The sequence below is a fragment of the Aphelocoma coerulescens genome, chromosome 1A, assembly GCF_041296385.1.
Source record: "Aphelocoma coerulescens isolate FSJ_1873_10779 chromosome 1A, UR_Acoe_1.0, whole genome shotgun sequence".
NCBI lineage: Eukaryota > Metazoa > Chordata > Aves > Passeriformes > Corvidae > Aphelocoma > Aphelocoma coerulescens.
The window spans coordinates 65606080-65628700 of record NC_091014.1 but is presented as its reverse complement, the minus strand read 5'-3'; the positions used below and the strand labels follow the sequence as shown (position 1 = coordinate 65628700).

At 41.0% G+C, this 22621-nt stretch overlaps 1 protein-coding gene across 1 annotated transcript in view; it reads left to right on the top strand.

Moving 5' to 3' along the window:
* GYS2 (glycogen synthase 2) overlaps nt 1-19652 on the top strand; it is a 43690-nt gene extending 24038 nt beyond the window's left edge. Inside the window, exons 6-16 of the mRNA XM_069003327.1 lie at nt 1610-1727; nt 2133-2253; nt 4889-4995; nt 8622-8681; nt 9302-9380; nt 9907-10020; nt 12350-12476; nt 13764-13859; nt 15694-15857; nt 17029-17109; nt 18733-19652. Of these exons, the coding sequence (XP_068859428.1) occupies nt 1610-1727; nt 2133-2253; nt 4889-4995; nt 8622-8681; nt 9302-9380; nt 9907-10020; nt 12350-12476; nt 13764-13859; nt 15694-15857; nt 17029-17109; nt 18733-18954 (1289 nt within the window). The 3' untranslated portion in view covers nt 18955-19652. The remainder of the gene's footprint in view (nt 1-1609; nt 1728-2132; nt 2254-4888; nt 4996-8621; nt 8682-9301; nt 9381-9906; nt 10021-12349; nt 12477-13763; nt 13860-15693; nt 15858-17028; nt 17110-18732) is intronic.
* Nucleotides 19653-22621: the final 2969 nt, after the last annotated feature.

Here is a 22621-nt window from a genome sequence, read left to right as displayed (position 1 = left end):
TTTCAAATGTTGTATTCCAGAAACAGATCCATCAAGACTTTTGCTATTTCATGGTTACCACTAAAGGTTATATTTTTATCTATTGCTGTTTAACCTAGAGTGCTTCAGGATATTTTACAGGTGAAGGTTTAATCAGAGATCACTTACATGGCAGGAAAACACAAATATTGCTGAAGCAGACTGTAATTTTCAAGGAGGTAATTAAAAATGGCCATGATATTTGCATAATGTCAGGCAAGTAGACTGGACAGCATATAGAGAACTGATTGTACTTATTTTAAGATCACCTGGATATGGAATCAACCAGAGGAGCCAGAGGTGTTTTAAAGAAGTCCCTGTAAGTCTGCCCAGAACAGAATGTTAATGCTAGGCAGGCAAACCTCTACTGATGGGGGAATGGATGGGGACAGTGAATGTCAGGCATCTGTGGCTGAAGGACCACGATAGCAGGGATGTCCAGGACCTGTATCAGTGCCAAGCAAGAGGCTGCACTCCCAGGAGTAACCCTGGTGTATGGGAGGATTAACCACGAGCACTGAGATCACAGGAGGAGCTGTTTGGTTTGCAGGAACCACATGTTGTAGGGAATCATATCTTACTGAAGGACCTTTGGATGCTGCACAGGACCTTGAAAGTTACTCCAGTTCATGGTTATGACACTTTTCAGGAGAACAAGGATGGAATCTGCCTCACTTGCATCCCCTAACAATTAGTGCTTCTTGTTTCTTTGGAGATGGTTTGTATTTGAAGAATCTCTGGCATCATAAATGAGTATAGGTCTGTTTCAGTCAGTTGTGTTGCCATGAAATACGTCTGCTGAGGAGCTGGCCTTCCCTTTCATTTCCATTCATAACCCAGCTCAAAGGACAGAAAATGGCATTCTTTCCATTTACTTGGACTGGATTTAGGGCAACCCTTTGAAAAGCTGCTGTGACCTACCAGAAAGGCTAAGAGTGACTGAATTTCAGTGTCTGTCCTTTGTGTATATCCTATAACTCTACCTTCAAAATGCTGGAAATGAACAAATTTTAATCGTAAGATCCTTTAGAATCTTGGAGGAGAGCAGCAGTAAAAATGTGAAGTGAACTGTTCTGTGGCTGGTTTTAGGAGAAATGCAACAGATTACTGGAAATAGGACGTTTTAAAAAGGTTTCTAATATGCTCCCTTTTCTGATAAATCCTCAGAAGTTTTGATAGAATGGATCTCTCTTGTGCCATGCACTAAACAAAGGCATAGTACAGCACAGTTTCTGCTTCTAGGGGCTCTCAGTCTATAGTGATAGAGCAGGCAATAGTGATACCAACGATGAAGAGGTAAGGGGCAAATTGCACAACAAACATATGGCTCAATGGAGACATTACTGGAGTCTTGACAGGACAAAAGGGCAGGGTCTACCCAGGTTGAGAACAGGTGAAAGCTGCTTTGATGCTGCAGACAGTGGAGAGCCACATGCAAGAGCTTTGTGGAGGCAGTGCTGTTCCCTCCCCATGAGTAACGTGAAGACGTAACCTGTTCACATAAAGCTGAGAGACACATTGGTTCTTTCCTTAAAGACTAATTTCTCTGACTCTGAAGATGTCTACCTCTGCCTTTTCTCTGCTTTTCCAGATGTTGTCACACCAAATGGCTTGAACATTAAGAAATTTTCAGCAATGCATGAGTTTCAGAATTTGCATTCCATGTACAAGGCTAGGATCCAAGAGTTCATTCGAGGTCATTTCTATGGGTATGCTTTTACTTTTCAAAAATTAGTAACGCTTGTCCAACACTATTTAAAGCAAGAACCAAAGCAGGAGGACTAACAAGTACTTCATAGAGGAGTGGAAATGTTGAAACCAGCTTATTCAAATATCTGTCTGGGATTTCTCAGTCGGAAGCTAAGGGAATTTTAGACACCAGATCTAACTCTGCTTAACAGATTATGATATCAGATAGCAGACCTTGATCTGTTTGTTATTTACCCAAGATGCAGTTTGTCAGATTAAGATAGTCAATGTAAAGCATGGCAGAAAAGCCTCACTTCCATTTTCCTCTTGAGATACTAAGTTCCTCCAGAATAGAAAGCTGTTGTGTGTTTTGTTTGATTATATCTTGAGACATACTTTATTCTTGTCTGTTTTCTTGCTTTCAGCCACCTTGACTTCAATCTTGACAAGACCTTGTTTTTCTTCATTGCTGGGAGATATGAGTTTTCCAACAAAGGAGCTGATATGTTTCTAGAAGCCTTATCAAGATTAAACTTTTTGCTGAGGGTAAGAAAGCTTACACAGCTGTTGAAAGCATAGAGCTTATGCTCAAATTTACCATACTGTGGAAGTCACCTGCAAAAATTCCCTTTCAATACTCTGGTTTATAGGGAAGTAATTATGGGATATTCACAGTTTTCATAGGCCTTTCTCCCTGAACCATCAGAATATATCATGATTTCAGACAATTTAAAAATAATTGATTACATAGTTCAAGAAGTTAATCCATGGTTACTTCCCTGTTTTTTAGAGAGAAGTAATGAAAATAGTATTCTAGAGTTTGCCCTGATGGCTTACATATAATAATGGAAATAAAAGTAAGCCTTTAATGCTGCATTTTAAAAACATCCTTTTCAGCAAATTGGTTAATTCATTAGGACTTGGTCATGATCTTTTAAATCTCTGAGTACTTCTGCCCCACTGGATGGGAATCTTGTATTAAGATTCACAGTGACAGTGGCCTGGTGTAAAGCAGTGGGAAGCCATGCAGTTCTCCATGGTCCCGTTTCCTCAGCTACAAAATGAGTGCAATGTTTCTAAATGCCTTTATGCAGTACTTCAATGCAGATAAGAGCAAAGCCTTGTTGTATCACAGAGCAGAGCCCTTGCCACCTACAGTGAGGGCATTGAAAATGTCTCCAGATGTGTCCCAAAGACTGGTATACTGAAAATAAAACCCAGAAAAAACGCTAATTGGTTTTCAGTCATCTGGCAAGGGTCAATTAGCTGTCGTCCCAGACTCTGTCTTTTGTACTCTTATCAGCTGAATGATACGGAAAGTCTGGATAAAAATTTTGGTACTGCACTGTCAGCAGGGATGAAAGAATCACTAATGTTCAAAGCCCTGAGTACACTTGTTCTACCACCACCTTCTATTAATACACCATTAGAGCCTCTGGGTTTTCTGGAAATTCTTAATCCCTTCACTCACAGAATTGAAGTATTTCTTCCACAACAGAAGTCTGTTGTTTGGCAGTGCTGGGCAACATCAGCTACCTGTTAGTGGCATTTACATGGCTGTTATTTGTGAATGCTGATAACATGGAAGGTCTTGTGTGGTAAGAGGGAAAGAATTGGCTGAGCAATATTGCAGCAATCTCTTGTTGCAGTTAATGATTTAAATCATAGAATCACAAAACCCTTAAGTTTGGAAAAGACCTCCAAGGTCACTGAGTCCAACCTTTGTCCAAACACCACCTTGTCAATTAGACCATGGCACTAAGAGCCATGTCCAGCTGTTTATTGAACACTTCCAGGGACAGTGACTCCACCACCTCTGTGGGCAGCCCCTTCACCCTGATGAACCCTCCCTGATCACCCTTTCTGTGAAGAAATTCTTGCTGATGACATCCATGGCAAGCAAAGCTGGTGGAAATTAAAGGCAACTGGGGCTAGTTTTCCCAAGCTCTGTAGAACAGTGTACTGTTGCTTCTCCCATAAGCTGAGCAGCCTGGATTTATTGCATTACTCTTCCAATGAGGATGCCAGCATCTGATTAGCTGTTCAAACACTTGTTCTGTAATTATTTCAAGAAGTAACTCCATTGGGAATAGCAGACTACCTGTACTACTTAAAAATCTGGAAATGATGGTGCTTTCTAAACAAGTCCCAGTGGTGGGCCTGAACCTAAAAAATATACATTGTTGCATGGAATTATTTCATTTTATAGAGACTTTTTCCTTTGCTGCTTGAAGACCTCCCTAAAATTTTGGAAATAAAATAGGAATGTTGGGAGAGATTGTTAATGAGCGCTGGGATCATGGCATGATGGACTTGGAACCTGCTTTGAAGAGAGGGAAGGGAAGAACATTAATTAATATTAACATGATAGATGACTCCCAGAGGTTATTTTATAGTGTACATTTCCCTCTATTTCAGTCTGAGAGAAGGCACACTAACAGCATGTTCATGTATCTAAAATTTGAAATGGAGGCAATTCAAAGTAATTGAATTTTTACATCTCTGAACAGAGTTCACCCTTAGCTGTTCTTTAAACAGTTGCTGACAGGAGTAAAACCTCATTTGTGCAGCAAGGAATGGACCTGGTATTTTGAACCTTGTTCGTGCACAGGAGAAACTAGCAAGTGAAACCATCTAGAAATAAAGGGTCAGAATTTACAGCAAGTGCTTTCTGCCTTTGAAGCAGCTGGATGGGAGAGAGGAGCAAGAAGTTACTTGTGGCTTTTTGTTGTCTGGCAGTTCTTTGCCAGGGGTTCAGGTAGAAAATGGTTGCTCTTTTCCTGCCCATACACCTGCTGCTGTAGGGAATCCCTCATCTCATGCCTAGGCATACCTCAGCTAGTAAACCACTCACTCCTTTGAGCCAATGCAGTTTGTGTCAGGTGAGAAAGCATGTAGGATTTTAATTTTTTTTTTGCAGTTTAAGTGCACATCCAAAGCCATGTTCTCTAAACCATGAGAGCTCAGGATGATCTGATTGCCCAAACTGAAACTGGGTGACATCTCTGTCTTGATCTCTGATTTGACAAAACTTCATTTGTAGCAAGAGCTACAAGATCAGAGCCTTCCTGGAAAACTAAAGTGTATTTGGTGTTTCCTGTGACTAATTCTTAAAGTTGGCTGTGATACCCTGTGTGAGATTTTTTTTTTTTTTAATTCCTCTCCATTTGTTGTCACGTAGGTTCACAAGACTGATGTTACAGTTGTTGTGTTCTTCATCATGCCAGCAAAGACCAACAATTTCAATGTGGAAACCCTGAAAGGACAAGCAGTCCGGAAGCAGCTCTGGTAATTGCCATTCCCACCCTGGTACAATCTGCTGTGGATACTTGCAAAAGTCTCATCTGGGGAATAATGCTCCTTCTTTTTGCTCTGCTAAAACTGAGGATTGTGGGTAACTAGAATGTATTTCAGGGATGAAAGAGATGGGAAAGATAAATAAGGTCAAATATTTCTCCTTTTAGTTTTTTGGGGGGGTTTTTTTGTCCAAAGTTATTTTTAGTTAACTTGCCTTGCCATTCTATTAGCAAGCAGTACTTGTTTTGCAGCAACAAAGGCAAATGTTCTTGAAAATCCACTGTTCTGGGTGTCTTCTGGCTGTTTCTGGATGTGTCATAGAGCTCCCACAAAATAAAGACAACCTGCTTATTTATCACAGTGAGCTACTCTGTGGGAAAAAGAAATTAATTGCACATCCTCTTTTATTTAGAAATATGGAAATTGCTCTCTGTGGTCCAGCAGAACAGCAGTTGATAACAATTGTCTGTAATTTTCTCTACGTACTACAACAAGCAGTGTCCATAACCAAGCAGTGAAACTTACAGCTGTAAAGGGAAAATTGTCACAGCCCTTGCTACTTTGCAATGTTCCAAACAAAAAAGCAAAGCAGGAGCAGAATTAACCATCACTTCACTTTAACTCCTGTGTGATCCTGTATAGGAAAAGAGGTCTGTTGTGAGGTAGTTCTGAGCTAAGTGATGTGGCAAAAGTGAAACTTCAAATTCATGGAGAAAATCGGTGGTGGGTTATCAAGGAAGAATTTTGTTTTAAAAAGTGAAAAATGCCACTCCACACAATATATTTACAGATTAATTCTCTAAGCAGGGAAATGGAAGTGTGCACTTTATCAGGTGGCTACAGTGGTTAAACTCTGGGCGGAAGTAAGGAAACTGGTGTTAAAACTGAGGGACGAAAGCCCACAGGACCTAGCTGGCTGCTTTTATGCCCATCTCTCACTGTGTTTAACCTCTCTGTGATGCCAGTTCTATATTTATGAAAGGATAGAAGTCCAACCAATTTAGAGATCTGTAGATGAAAGGCACAGTGTAAGAGAAAGATACTATTTTTTGTGTCATCTCATTAATGCCTCCAGCAGACGATCCCTGACTCAGTTTTCTGGATATCAGTAATCAAGCTGAAGTAATTGACTAATAGATATTGAAGTCCTTGACTAATGGATATTAAACTTCTACAAAACCAGTGACAGAAATAATTTAACAAGGGTCACTAAAGTCATGTAGCTTTTGCCAAATCTGGAAAAGAAGGTAGATATGAGAAATCTCTCTGCTGTCTAAATTATCTCTGGATAATTTAGCACCTTCTTGGGATTCACAGGAAACATTCTACCTGGCTGCCACTCTGGAAGCCAGTACCACAACGGCTTAATTTATTAATTTTTAATTAATTAACCACAATTAATTCCAGTCGAGACTGAAATTATTTGTCCATCTCTGGCTTCCTAAAAATAATGTGTCTGAGCTGCCTTCACTGCCAGTGGACAGTATGGTTCAGTCCAAACAATGTTTTATCCTGTCCCACTCTGGAAGTGTGATGAGTTGCAGGAATAATTCTCTGAAATGCTTTTGGCCTCTGCTTTGTGTTTGATATAAAGGATGTCTACAGGTACATATGAAATAAACAATATATGGATGTTAGAAAGGTTTAGATTACATGAAATATGCAAAGGCTTTTCCATGTTGTGTCTCTAGTGCATGATTATTTCTCTGGAACTGTACTAGTTTAAAAGCAAACCAGTGAGAGACTCGAAATCAGAACTACAATTTAATAGGAAAATTAAAAATAAATGCAGTAGTACAAAAACACTGCCAGAGTCAGGATACGACCTGACACCCTGCTGGGCAGGGTGGTGGTAGCAGTCTGATTAAGGGGTGGCTGCAGTCCTCCTGAAGTGATAGATGTGGTTCTGTTGAAGTGGTGGTCCTGTAGAAGGGTCTGGTCTCCCTCTGAAGGTCCAGTGGTGGTTATGTAGCTCTTGTCCTCTGGGAATCCAGCAGGAAAGGGCTGCCTGTGGTGTTCCAAACCTCAGATTACATCCAGGTAGGGATGCTTGGTTCCTCCCCCTGGGTGGAGCACCTCACAATGGGATGATGTAATTTAAGAGTCCCACAGTGAGGCTGGATGGCCCATTAGCAGAAAGATAGCCCCCCAGAGGGAGTTATCAGGGATGTGTCCTGGAAGAGATAAGGAACCCTGCTCCACCTGGTCCTAACAGATGGTGATAGAATATATACTTCTGGTTACATCTTACATTGTAACCTAAGACAGGTGCTTAGTAATGCAGGCACAATAATAACAGTAAACGTAAAACTAAAAATGGGAAATCACGCAAAAAATGCTGCTTCCAGCTGCTCTTCTCTGTGAAAAGCAAAAGACTCTCTGCATCACTGCATGCAGCATTATCATGGTCATAATCTGAACTCCAGGATAAGCCCACCTGCTAGTAGTATTACATAATAATATCAGGTGATTTTTCAGGATGCCACAGAAATTAAAGACAAGAAGAGGTTGGCATTTATAAAAGAATATAGCACTTACAAACTAATAGGTGATGGCTGACTCAGGATATAAAATCCTTCTTTTTCTCTGTTTCTGAAAAAGCAGTCTATCCCATCTGGGTTAAATTATAGATATTGTGCATGGCAGTCGATGAAAATACAGTCATGTGGGAACTCTCCTTCTGGGGTTTGGGTCAGTGTGGTTTGACATTTAGCTGCTTTACAACTCACCCAAAATTCACTCATCCACTTTTGTGTCTGTGTGAGTTGGGAGGGAGCACCTAAAACCAGGTGTGTGGATCCCCAGCTTGGTAAAGTTTAGGATTTCACTTCAGAAGTTTTGCCTTAGCCCAAAGTATAATTGGAAATCAGAAAGGCAGGAAAAGTTCCATGAAGTGAAGCTTTACTCACAGTGGATTTACTCAACTTTGGAGTGCATTTGCTGTTTTGACAACAGGACTTTCAGCCAGGGGCAGAATAATAAAAATGACTCCTTGCATGTAGAACAGTGGTTCACTGGAGTTCTTCCTTAGCTAAAATGTAACATTTGTCTGACACATGCCTCATTGATAGCTTAAAACTTGGCCTAAGCTTTTCAGAAAGTTTTTTGTTTTGCAAACTAATTAAAATTTTAGTCTAACAATTGTTTCCAAAAGTCTTTGGGTTGGGAAATAGGGCAGAAAGTGAAGGGGGAAGCTTGCTTTGAAAATCCTTATTTGTTTAATTCTTATATCTTGCATCTCTCTTTTAGGTCAAGTGAAGCTGGAGGTCTCTCTGTCCATTATTAATGATCATGTTTTAGTACCTAGGGTGATACATATGCTCACTTTGTCACAGCTGACATGTGGCCTACTGGTCAGAGCAGAGGGTTAGAAGGAATCCCTAGTGAAGCTTGCCCCTGACTTTCTCAGTGCACTCATCTGTAGATGCAGGTCAAATCCTCAGCTCCTCTGGAATCCATCAGCACAGCTGCTGGCTGATGTGATGCTGACCTCTGTCTGCCTCTGCATCCTTGGTTCCACCAATGTATGAGTTTAATTTCCAACAGCAGGAATCTCTTCTATACTGTCTTTGTCCTGAATTCTCCTGTTCTATACATATATTTATTTATCTTCCTAGGGACACTGCACAATCTGTGAAAGAAAAGTTTGGAAGGAAACTCTACAATGCCCTGCTGAAGTGAGTGAAGAGGTTGCTTTGCTCTGCCTTGCAGAGCCACATGTTCAGGTGGCTTTACCTGTGCTGTTTCTGTGCTTCTGCTCTTTGTGTAAGGAATTTTGACATCCACAGAAGGGCATGGGAGGAAGATATGGGACTATAAACAAGATACTTGTTTAATAGGCAAATCACAGAGAAAAAAATTAAAGGTACTAGCAGCCTGTAGTGCAAAGAGTCGTAAGAGACACAGGGGATGTCTAAGTAACACAAAGGCTTATCCACTGTCAAGAATGAGCTACTTCAGCTTTAAAAAGCACCAGAAACCAAGTAATATGTGTTAGTGATTCAGTCATATCATTTCAAAAGACAGTTGGAAGTGCATGACCCAAAGCACAGTAAAAACAAGCTGTGTCCAAAAACCAGAAGAAACGAATTCTTTATCTTTTTTTTGGAAGCTGATTGGCAGGTCAGCAAGTATATGGGAGAACACAATATAGGGAATATAGAAGGGCCATGAAAAGAAAGGAAAGGTTCATGCGGATATCAGCAAACTTCAGATCACACCTTCTTGGCTATTTCTTCATTTTCTTTACAAAAAGGATGAGTCATTTGGTAAAATTGATTGTGTGTTTCCTTTGCAGAGGAGAAATCCCAGACTTGAACAAGATTCTTGACCGAGATGACATATCCATTATGAAAAGAGCCATCTTTTCAACTCAGGTCAGAAAATGTGTTATTTATATGAACATCTAATCTAAATAGTAAAAGTGATGACCTAAAAGGATTGTGTATGACATACAGCGATATGTGTGCTTTGGGAGGAAGTTTTCAGTAAGTATACTTCTCATCAATAACAGTTAAAATCAGCTCTGATTGTTTTTAATGAGAGTATGACCCAAACGAATGTTTTGGAGAGTCCATGGCTATTCCTTCAGTTACATGCATTCCTAATTCTTTTGTTCTGCACTAAGTGTGAACTTTGAGTTGTTCCTGCAGCCTGGATTCTTCCAATTTTATTAAATATGTAAAATTAAACTCTAAGAAAATACAACATTGACTACAAGTCTTCAAAATTAAATGGTGGGCCCTTCTGAAAGTTAGTACAAATTCATTTATTTGGAGGTAAACTAAACCTATTCACATCAATGACAAAATCTGCCACTGTCATCCAATAGCCTTAGGAAATGGCAACAGGACTGTTTGCCAAGAGTTTGCCTGACTTATGGATTGCCTTTTCTATGTTCAGAGACACTCTCTGCCTCCAGTGACCACCCATAACATGATTGATGACAGCAATGACCCAATCCTCAACACCATCCGGCGCATTGGCCTGTTCAACAACCGCACAGACCGCGTGAAGGTGCGTTCTGGCCTTCTCATTTCAGATACAAAGTGGGATTTCTTTAAACATTCTCAGTCTGGATCATTAGTGTGGGGCATGAAATAAATCCCTGGTAGGTGGTATTATACTCCTAGAGTACTACTTCTCTCTTCCTCTTTCCCTTTCCAGGTATAACAACTTGTCACTGCACAGAGATCCTCAGGTGCTGTTTAGCCAAGTTAATGTCAAGCAAGAAATCTGATGTTAGGGAATTGTTTTCATTGCTGCCTCCTGCACTGAATGAGGAGCTGCTACTCCTGAAATCAAAAAAGTGCCATGGGTCATTTGCACCCAGATGTAAAACTCTGTCATAGATTCACTTGCTTAAAACTGGAGGTCCAAGGTTTGAGCACAGATATTTCTGGAGTATTGATTCATCTGTTAAGAGCAGCACCCTGATACTCAGCATTTGCTGTAGAAGGTAACCAGGGCTCTTTCTGAGCAGAAGGAATTCCTGTTCATGTCATGCTCCTGTTTACACCACCTGTTGAAGCTAAATTTATGCAAATAAATCCTTTCCTTACTTCCATGTTTACCTTGTCAAACCACAGATATTATCAGCTCCTGCTTTCACAGGTCTGCCAAAGTTGGGTTTTTTTCTGGCAATCTCTGACATTCTAACTATGACTATCTCAACATCTATCTAGTCAAAGTAGAACATTCCTCCTTTTCTTTAAAGCCAGATCCAAGGTATCTCTAGCAATGGCATGTCAGTTTCTTTTTAAATCCATAGCTATACCTCAGCAATCTTTTCTTACACTTCCTAGTTACTTCTTCCTGGCTTAACATATGAACATTAACTCCAATGAATTCTGGGATCATAACATGGTAATAATACAATAGATGTAACAAAAGTAGGGGGGAAGGATGCACTGTGTACAAAAGTAGTAAAAAATGCCTCTGCTTGAAGGTATTAGAAGAATTAACTGCTTGAAGGTATTAGAGAGCAGATAGGGTATAACACAGCAAACATCTCCTGCTTCTCAACAGATGTCAAGTTTATAAAGAACTGTTATTGCCACTGAAAAATTGCCTCCTACATGAACAGGCTTAATACTTAATGGGCTGAATATCATTAAATAAAATCAGTAAACTTCAAATTGAAAGTAATTTTGACAGAGGTATGACATATCCAGGCAGACACAGCTGGCTTGTGAAAAATACCCTCAGCAATGCCAGTGGAATCACTGGGATCAACTAAGCTTGCAAAATGAGTTTACATTTACTGGTTGAGTACATTCACTCATTTACTCAAGTGAGTAGCATGACAATCTTATTAAGAAGGGATAAAAGCATATCCTGGGCATGGAATAATGGCTGTGGTATGTTCATGCAGGGAAATAAACCCAGAGCAGTTTAAACCATTCCCTCACATTTCTTCCTCCTGAAGCTGACTGGGCACCTTGTACAAGGCACTTCTCAACTAAGCAGTGGATATGAGGCAGTGACCCCAAGCCCTGCAGAGTCGTGCAGATAAATTAAGTTCAGTCTTGAGAGCTGTCTTTCAGCAAGATTAGTTGGCCTAGGCACAGATTTGTGGTGACAGGGCTGTAATGTGTCTGGTTTCAATATTCCCTCTGTTCTTGGGAGGTCTGTTGAGTACGGTGAACATTCCTTTATTATTTCAGGGAATGCTGTGAAGCTCAGAAGTGCTGTGTCTGCCTGAGGCCTCCTCCTAGTGAGACATCCCAATAAAATCATAGAATGGCTTGAGTTGGAAGGGACCTTAGAGATCATCTCATTCCATGGGCAGGGACACCTTCCACTATCCCAGCTTGCTCAGAGCCCCATCCAGCCTGGCCTTGGACACTGCCAGGGATGGGGCAGCCACAGCTTCTCTGGGCAACCTGTGCCAGGGTCTCAGCACCCTCACAGGGAACCATTTCTTCCTCATATCCAATCTAAATCCACTCTCTGTCAGTGTGAAGCCATTCCTCCTTGTCCTGTCACTCCAGGCCCCTGTAAATCCTCTGTACCTTTGTACACCAGACCAAATCTTGCTAAATGCCACAGCCTTAAGCCTAATTCTCAATGCACATGGGCCTCCTTGATGAAGAAGGATAAAGCTGAATACCTGTCCAGAAACAAAACGGGTTCATTATCAGTACTATTTCCAGGAAAACAATTCACAGAGGCAGGATGCACTTCAGTGTGGGAAGTGGGTTGGATAACAGATGGATGGTCAAAGGAGGTGTTGTCCAGATACTTAGAAAAAGACCAGGGTGAATAAGTTGCCTAAGCTTATTCATAATTAAAATATATTGATGATGGTTTTCTTTCACCTCTAACATAAGTTTTGAATATCCAGGTGATCTTACATCCAGAGTTTCTTTCTTCAACAAGCCCCTTGCTGCCCTTGGACTATGAGGAGTTTGTTAGAGGCTGCCACCTTGGTGTATTCCCATCTTACTATGAGCCCTGGGGCTACACTCCAGGTAGGAATTCTGTACCCTTAACCAGTGTGGAAAGATGAACACCCATTCTGTTGATGCATCCAGTTCCTTCTGGAGTGCTAAAAATCTCTTTAGGTCCTGTTTCCTCTGCCATGCAAAGGTCTTACTGCTGGCAAAATTGTCCCTGCACTGGACTCTTTCCCATACTAATGTGTAATCTTTTGATTTTCTATGGCTTTAGAACAAAAACTAATTTTTAAAACTTAGTTCTTGACTTGGTTCAAGGATTTTAAAAGAAGGTGTGCAGGAATGTGCATATTAAAAAAAGCAGGGCAAGAAATCTGATGCTACCAGCTGACATAGTTCAGTGGATTTAATTCAAGATAACAAGTTGAGAGAATTATGTACTACCATAGCTAAGTTTTTTACCAGAAATACATGTGTTGGTAGTGAATCCCATTGAATTAACTGGAAATTTCTAAAAATGCAGAGAGCATATAGATTCTGACTTAAAATATTCTGTCGATACCCATTTCAGTCTCCCAGAAACAAAGTGTGCTTTTTAAAGGTAGATTTATAATTAGTTTGTAGACACCAGTTTTATTGTCCCATGAATGAAGGCTATGTAGATGGCTTTGCACATTTCTTAGACTAGAGTCTGCATGATGGTTTAGGTTAGGCTTAGGCTCCTTGGCAAAACCTCTTTAAGGAGGGTAAGCAGTTATCCTTACTCATGACTGTGGCAGAAAAAAACTACAAAAAATGCATACATTTTCTGATTTTATAAAATTAGCTCCATATCCACTCTGAATGCAGTCCTGAATTAATGATGGGGTTTGTTGGTTTTGGGTGGGCTTTTTTTTTTTTTTTCTTGCTATAGAGACCTGTTTGCAAACCATGAATATCAAAATCCAAAGTTTGATACGCTCCTGCTCCTAAGAGATTCAGCTTTGCAAAGAGTTTTGAACAACTAATGAACATAGGTGTACATCAGGCTCCAATTTAAAATCCAAATAGTCCTGACCATATATTGGGGTTTTCTATTTCAAAACTGCAGTCCCAAAAAGTTTTCAGTTTGTCTGCTCTGAAACTCAAAGATATGTTTGCAAACACAGTGTGAATTTTGTGTTTAAAATTTCTTTTTATGTTTTCTTTTTTTTTTTCTCAGAATCCACAACAAAACATTATTATAGTTTTCACTGATATTTTTAGTGCAGCTCTGGTGTTATGGGACCTTCTGTCTGCCTGTTTCTTTTTCTTTTTCTTTCTCAAGTGAAACCATTGCAGGTATATTGCCCTGAAATCCTTTTTGCCTGTTTCTTTCTGCAGCTGAGTGTACTGTGATGGGCATTCCCAGTGTAACCACAAACCTCTCTGGATTTGGCTGTTTCATGCAGGAACATGTTGCTGACCCAGCAGCCTATGGTAAAAACTTTAACAGCATATCCAAATATCACCTCTGAGTTAGGAAAGCAAAAAGCACAGCAACCATGCTGTTACTCCTCAATTTGGTGTTTCTCTAGGACATGGGAATTCATTGGGGGAATATATTCAGAGTTCTGAATATCTTGTTAAGTTGGACAACTACTTTCAGCTGTCATATTTATCCAAACCCTTTCCAGGTTATTTATCTTTTGCCTCCCTTTAATTTTTTGTCTGCTGTACCCTTCCAAAACCCATCAGTGCTCATACCCATCTAGAGTCTTTCAGCACATCCCTTTAGTGCCTCTGCACTATAACACTCTGAGCCTTCCAAGGAAGCAGGGAAAGTCTGCTTCTCTTGGGCTAGTCTGGGACTTTGAGACCAGTGAAACATGTCCCTCACCAAACAAACAGTAAATTATCATGTACACTAAAAAAAAAAAAAAAAAAAAAAAAAAGAGCTGTGGAAATACAAAGAATCTACTTCAAATAATGATCTGCTTGGGAAGATTTACAAATAGTTCATGACTGGAGTGTGGTGAGGAGGAAGGAAGCCAATGCCTGGTATGTCAGGACAATTCTGCCTCTTGAGTCGTCCTCTGCCTCAGCAGATGCTTCATTTTGGGCTGATTGTCCTTGTTTTCCAACTGGTGCTGTTGTCACTAAAGCCATGGCCTCCCCGAGGGACAGAGCAAGGCATGGCCCTCCCTGTCCTTTCCTCCTTACTTAGCCAGGGCTAACTGGATGCCCCATCCCTGGAAGTGTTCAAGGCCAGGCTAGACAGGGCTCTGAGCAAGCTGGGATAGTGGAAGGCATCCCTGCTCATGGCAGGGGGTTGGAACTGGATGATCTTAAAGGTCCCTTCCAACCTGAACCATTCTATAATTCTGTGATTCCACGAGTATTGAATATGTTCCCAAACTAGGGCCTCTTTCCAAGCATCCTGGCTTGTTTTCACAGTCAGGCAGTGACAACCCCACATTGGTGCCAGCTTTCCCTGACCTAGGGGCAAGGGTCAGAGCCAGGTACAATATATAGATACACCTGCCTGGGTGGACATATCTTTGAGACCCTCAGAGACAGAGAGCACAGGTCACTTGCTCTTCTCTGCCAAAACATAGACATGAATTGACATAAATTACTGTGCTGGCACCAGGCACTTCATTAAGGTAGTTTTACATCTGTCATGTCCATTAAGAGAGCTGCAAGGTCTGGTACCCTCTTTTTCCCAACACCCTGGTGTAAGGAAGGTGGCAAAAATAAAGGATTCATCTCAACAAACTACGTAGAGGCAAAGGTTACCTCTGCCCTCTCTCTCCCAGAATTGTCTGTCAAGTGATGCATGTGAGTTAGCTGTCTCTATGGAAACACTTGTGTTTCTACAGAAAACACAGCCTCTCTCCTACAGCCTGATTCTGGCCATCCACACTTGTGAATTCTACAGCAAGCTAGGAAAGCACTAGGTTATGATTTCTTTAAGAAGTCAGTATTTTAAAAATTATGGGAGATAAAAATGATATGTCTTTATCCAGAAACTCAAACCCTTTTGGACATACTTACACAGCAACAACAAAGCCTCTGAGTTTTGAAGAATTTGCTGAATTTCAGCCTAAAAAGTAAAGAAAATGAAAGTTAAAAAAAAAATACATATTGCTCTGCATCTCTCCATTCCATCAGAATGGTAACAAATGTTCCACTTGTAGCTGCCTTTTAACATTAAAAAGGATATACTGCATGTAATATTTGTAAGGCTGTGTGACAGAAGGTGGATTGGAAGTGCAAGAGGTCAGATCCCATCTTCAGTCCCACTCACCTCACCCGTTCCTGTGCCCCTCAGGGATCTACATCGTGGACAGGAGGTTCCGCTCGCCAGACGAGTCGTGCAACCAGCTGACCCAGTTCCTGTACGGCTTCTGCCAGCAGAACCGGCGCCAGAGGATCATCCAGAGGAACCGCACCGAGCGGCTCTCGGACCTCCTGGACTGGAGATACCTGGGCAGGGTGTGTGGCATAGAAGCATTAAAAATTCCAGGCTCATGGGCCTAGGCAGCAGCCTTCAGCACAGTGCTGCAATGCAAGGACACGGCCCTGTGCTGAAATTCCCCTCTCAAAGGAGCTAAAGGCAGAGCTTTTAGGTTTCGGTGTAATCCTTCCACGCTCTGGTGGCAAGGAGAGGCTGAATAGGTTAGAGCAGAATCCAGTCACACCGAGCTCTTTCTGATGCTAAACACAATGTAAAAATCTGGTGTTGTTGGCAACACCTACACTGAGGAGGATGTGCTCCGAAGTCATCTGGACACTTTCAAAAATCCTGCCTGTCCTTCATGAAATGTCGCCGGGCCCTGTGGCTCCTCAACATTCCTAAACTACCTCTGTGCCTTAAATGCAAATAATGCTTTTAATTTGACACAGAAAGCACGGCAGCACCACCTACTAAGAAGACTGTAGCAAAGCAGTGTTCTCAAGTCCACAGGGTTAAAGACGTGGATGCACATATATGAGTTTTGTAACTATTTTGGACCTTGTCCTGCTCTGATACCAGTGTGAGAACCTTAGTATTTATGTGGTTCCCAACACAGCATAAGACCTGGATGTAACAAGCTATTTTTTCTGTGCATGTGCTGAAAACTCAGGGATATAGTGGATCTATCAATATTTTTGTCAAATTCTTAAATACCAGGCATCAGTAAACTCATCAATGTTACTTCTCACTTCTCTGTTACTGTTACACATGGCTTCTGTGCAGTCCAAAGTGACTTTGGATGAGTCTAAAGCTTATGTGTAATACATATGCACACTTGGAAATTGTAAATGTAAATTTTCCTGCTTAAAAAACCCCCAGTTCTTTCCTGAGGGATAAAGCATACTTGTCACTCAGTAGGAATTACACTGACCAAGTCCTAGTTTCCACCTTAATACATCTTACAGGCACCTTATTCAACTTCTGTTCCAGACTTCTTTGGTGTGAATCTGTCATGAATGGCTCATCACTTCACAGCACTGTGTTCATTACAAGCACTGATATCAGCTGGATTCTGCTTATCTGAAAACATTTTTAGCCTTTTTTCAGCACCATCTTTTAGAAGATACTCATTTTATGTTTCTTTCCCCCTTTTGCTTTAATCTGCCTAAGATTTCTATGATTTGTAATGGCTTCTCTGTTTTGTTGCAGTATTACATGCATGCCAGACACTTGGCCCTCAGCAGAGCATTCCCAGATAAATTTGAGATGGAACCAAGTGCTCCACCAAAGGTAAAGTCTGCTTTTGGAGATGAGTTCATCTTCATTTTAACTGCTTTACAAAGAGAGAGAAAGAAAGAATGTGAGGGAGAAGAGAGTTAGCAAGTTTGGGTTTAACTAAAGGTAAGTAGGAACTCCCAGTGAAAAGCTTAACAAGTTATAGACCCAGTCTCCAGTCAGAAGTGTGCTGGTTTGGGCTGTGACAGAGTCCGTTTTCCTCACAGTAGCTGGGCTGTGTTTTGGATTTGTGCTGAAAGCAGTGCTGATAAGAGAGGGATGGTTTAGTTCTTGCTGAGGAGGGCTTGCACAGAGCCAAAGCCTTTTCTGCTCCTCTACCACCCCACCAGTGAGGGGCTGGGGGTGCACAGGGAGTTGGGAGGGGACACAGCCAGGACAGCTGACCCCAACTGACCAAAGGGACATTCCAGACTGTATGTGGCATCATGTTCAGTATACAAAGCTGGGGGAAAAGGGGGATGTTTGTAATGCTGGTGTTTGTCTTTTCAAGTCACTTTTACCTGTGATGGGGCCCTGCACGCCTGGGGATGGCTGAACCCCTGCCTGCCCATGGAAAGTGGGGAATGAATTCCTTGTTTTGCTTTGCTTGTGTGCACAGCTTTTGCTCTCCTTACTAAAGTGTCTTAATGTAACCCATGAGCTTTCTCACTTTCCCCCCTTTGATTCTCTCCTCGACTGCTCCAGGAAGGAGCAAGCTGAGGCCGTGTGGGACTGAGTTGCTGGCTGGGGTTAAACCACGACGTACTGGGGTCAGATTCAAACACAAAGGGTACCAGGTGTGACAGAGGAGCAGGTCTTCAGATGATTTAGACTGAGCTGGATGGGACTATGCCAGTTTGGACCAGCTGAGGCACTAGCCCTTGAAATTCCTTTGGGAAGAGTGGCAGCTTCTAAATTTTGCTTCTGCTAAATGCCATGGAGGTGTTCTGCATCAACCAGATAGAGGGGCAGCTGGGAAAGGATGTTCTAGGGAAAGCAAGGCAAGGTATTGCCTTCATTAGACATGGTACATTGGCGGCAGCTGCAAGGGGTTACTTTAAAGGCACACCTTCAAACAGTTCTTGCCTAGTCCAAATTAGCACCAATTTGAGAAGAGAGGCTGCTCAGATCCACTGTCAGAACAAAGTGACTTGAAACCAAATCTCCAAAGAGCAACTAATTTTTTTTTAATAAGAAGGAGACAGGAGGTTCAGACCAAAACCCCTTGCTGGGTTTTGCAGATGCTGACATTATAACTAGACAATTGTTTTGAATGTTCAGATTGAAGCCTGAATTTCAGTAGGCATATTCTAACTACAGAGTACAGAAGGATTTTGTGTTGTGCTGATTGTTTTAAGGCTCAGTAAAGATAGTCATGTTTTGCAGAAAAGTGATGCTGGGAAGGGCAGGATGATGTTTATGGCACAGGGTAAAGTTCTCTGTCATACAAGTGTGTACTTACTGGCAGAGGAGGACTGAGGGGACCTGGGTTGAAGGAAGCTTAATTTTAGAGTGCAGGGCAGGTCTAGCTTACATCCCACCACTGACTTCCTGTGAAGTGATGATAGCCTTAAATTGCTGTATAAAACCAACCAAGGAGCTCAATTAATTCATTCAACTTGCTTCTCTCTCTGCCAGACGGAAGGTTTCAGGTTCCCCAGGCCGTCATCAGTGCCACCATCACCTTCTGCCTCCCAGCATTCCAGCCCTCACCACAGTGAAGCTGAGGATGAAGATGAAGATGAGAGATACGATGAGGATGAGGAAGCTGAAAGGGACAGGCAGAACATCAAGTCCCCCTTTACCCTTGGAGCCTTGCCACAAGGGAAAAAGAAGCAGCACGGAGAATACAGGAACTGAACTCGTTGCTCTCACCCTGCCATGGTCTCCCCTCCACTCAACAGTTTCTCCTGTAGGCTTGGCAAGCTTTGTGTTAAGGACAGTGTGGTATAATTAGAGGAACCTCAAATGTTACTTGAGCTGCACTGCTGGAAAGCCTAATATTATTTCACCTTGAAAGTAGTTAAAATGACAATTTTTCTGTGTCCCTTTGAGGTAGAAGAGATTTTTCAAGCTCAGTAAAACTAGAGAATGAGACAATCCCCTCAGGAGCTTATACAAACTGCAGATCATACCTTTGTCTATGGAATCATCTGTATTGATCATAGTTTACATGAATAGCCACATTTTGGGTATCCCAAAGGAATTCCTGCTCCATTTATGTTTCCCCTTTTCTCCTAAATTAACATGAACTTTAAACCAGAGCTCAAAAAATTAGAGAAAAAAAGTGTTACTCTGGAGAAATGTTGGAAGAGTTAAAAAAGATGCACTGAAAAGAAAATGGTCTTTCTTTTTCCTGATGCTGTTTATTGTAAGCTTACATAATTTAAAACATTTTTTTACAGCACACAAAAGTGTCTTGATCCAGTGGTAAAACATGCTTCCTGTGGAACAATATAAAGTCTTATGGAGTGGCCATTTGAATTTGAGAGACAAATGAAGTCATCTTTCTGAGGTCATTTAGACCCACAATAAACAGCAGACCATTTATTTTCTGATTCCTCTGGTATGTCTCTTTTATTTTAATCTTGTTGTAGATTCTAAGTCTGTTAACAAACTGGTTTGGGAGGAAATTAATGTAACTTGGCTAAAGTGAATGACAAAATTTCCTTGAGTAGCACCTTCCCGTGCAGACAAAATGCCACAGAGCAATGTGACAACATTCAAAGATCAGTAATTTCTATTAGTCCATGCTCTATTTCACTTCTTCTAGAAGAGACGTAATCCTAATAAATAAGGCTAAAAAAATTCCAGACACGCTTTTGAAAAGCACCTGAGACTTCAAAGTTCTTGGGGAATAACTGATCCTCACAACAAGAACTAAACATTTCATTTGCCTTACAGAAAGCTTTTAGAAGTATTTCAGCTCCTAGAGATGCAGAGAGTGCCTGAACAGGCTCTTCAGAAGCACATCTTGACATGAAGACGTTAGGAAGGAGATCAATCTTTTGTTTTGCAAGTTTGTGCATCAAAAATTTCTCATGCTGTTCAAGAAAAGACATTTCCAGGAATTTATTCAGCCTGTCCTTCAGCAGGTAGGACAATGTGAGCTTTGGAGGTATTTACCTTTCCTGTCAATCCCAGGGGAAGCCTAGATGTCCAGCTTTGGTTAGGCTCCTACCTTTCAAACACTTAACCAGTGCTTGATGACATGGTTCTTAGTAAAGGCCATTTGGAATAAAAGTGACAATGTGCCTGTTTGTATTTTTGGCCACTTAAAATCAGTTTTAAAATTGGACTTTCATTCTTGAGCTGATTTGGATACTTGAAAGAACAACTATTCTCAGAAATCAGGTCCAGGCTTTTATGGTAAAATCTTACTTGGAATTAAAAGGAGTCACTATTTCTTTAGCCATTTAAGAGGTAGTTAAAACAATGAGTAATTTTTCATATAAAAGTGATGAAAGCAAAGATACTGCAAATATTTTCCTTCACACAGTTTACTAAGGGGAGAACAATTGCATTTTGTGTTTCTTCCACAAAGTGCTCTTAATCAGAGTTCCCTTACAGAGTCAAAGGACGTAATGGCTGAGGGTCCCGAAGAAAGAACATTTAAAGGGCATATTGATTGAAAGCTAATGTTTTCATAAAGAAATAAATCGATAAATCCATCTTTATGGCTTGTATTTCAAAGCTCTGTTGTAGAGCAGGAAAGCTGTGTGTATTTCAGCACACTCACATGCTTTGAGCACCCTCCTGGTGTTAAAGAGGGCACAGCTTTTGAGATAGGTCTAGTCTGAATTCCCAGATTCAGGTCCTGCAGTGGCCAAAGCAACCTCTGCCCCATGCCTGGGGCTCGTGTTCTGCCTTGATCCCAGGATTAACCATTAGTTACAAGGTAATTTATCTACAGCAGAACACTTCTGCCTGTTGAATTTATAGCATCGGGGGAACAGCTTCTCATTCAGCCACGGCGACAGATTGCCTAAATTAAATGCCACACATTCCCAACAGCTACTGACACCTGACAAGCTTGGTAGCAGCTCTCTGTTACATAAGGGATTGTCTTCCAGATGGAAAATACTGGGGTTTCACAAACAGCTCACCAGCGAGGCACAAGGTTTATTCTGTTTTGTAATATTTGTGAAGAATTGTTTAAGCTTGAGCCCTTAAATCAGGAACACGCACAAAAATCAGTCAGCTGGGAATAGGGTGAGTACAGTTTCTGTATCACTGGGACAGGCAGAGGCATATAAATTTCAAGACACTGATAAACCAAAGGATGTAAATCCCTTCTACTTTTCACTTTTCTAGTGGAAGGTCCCCCTGCTCACGTCAGGGAATTTGGAACTGGAGGATCTTTAGGGTCCCTTCCAAACCAGACCACTCTAGGATTCTGTTCCCTGATTCTATGCTACTTCTTGTCTGAGCACTGACTGATGATTCCTGATGCTGGAAAATCACTTTAGATGCACCTGAGATATTCCAAATATGCTCTAAACAAAGGGCAATTAAATTAATGAAAGGATTCTGGTGGATAGCACTGGTCTTGAGGTGAAGTTCATCATGAATGTGTTCTGTCATACAACAAACACTGCTGTTGGAAGATATATGAGTGCTTAAAAATGAACAAAGCAGGACATTTGATTTCTCCAGTTATGTTCCTCCATGAAGTGATACAGACTATAAATAATTATTAAAAGTACCTCTAACTCCATGATAAAAGTTAATTCCTCTGTCCCTTCAGCTGTGTTTCTTTGTGTTGAGGAGATGCAACATCATAGCGTGAGTTAAAATTAATTAGCAGTGTTAGGAGAAAGATCAGGGGAACTTAACATTAAAAGATGAAGAGCATGACTAGGGTAGAAGGTTAAAAAAATAAAACATAGTTTCTTGGACACAGAAATCATGTGGCTACTCTTTAATTACATCAGAGCTACAGAGGGCTTACCAGTAAGACCACAGAACTACATAAATAATGTGAGATACATCCTTATCAGCACAGAATGGTAATTAACAAATTTATGTATAATTCCAGTTTTACAACTCAGAAAGAAAGAACAAAAAAAAAATACAATCACAATGCAGTCATTAATGAGGCCCTGATAATGCAAGACCTGTCCCCAAACTGTTTTTATGTGGTGGGGCTTGCTCAGTAGGATTATGCAGAGCATTTCTGCAGGAGTGGAGTGAACTGGGGCAATAAGTGCTGCTGCCTATTCTTTGTGCTGACAGATATCTGCCAAAAAAAAAATTAAAAGTCACCAGCTTTGCAGTCACAGATAGCTGGAATGTTTTTATATCTCACTGAATTTATTGACCATTAGCAGCCCACAGAGCTACCAGTGAAGTGGTGAAGGAATCTTTCTTTATCATTTTAAAAAGCTTCAATATTCAGCTGAGTGGAAGGTGGTAAAAGGCTTCCCAATGAAAACTGAAAAACTGTTTTTAATGAAATGGTTGTCCAAAAAGACAGTTTTAATCATCTTTTCAGGTTAGATGGTACCACGTATTTTAAATTTTGGAT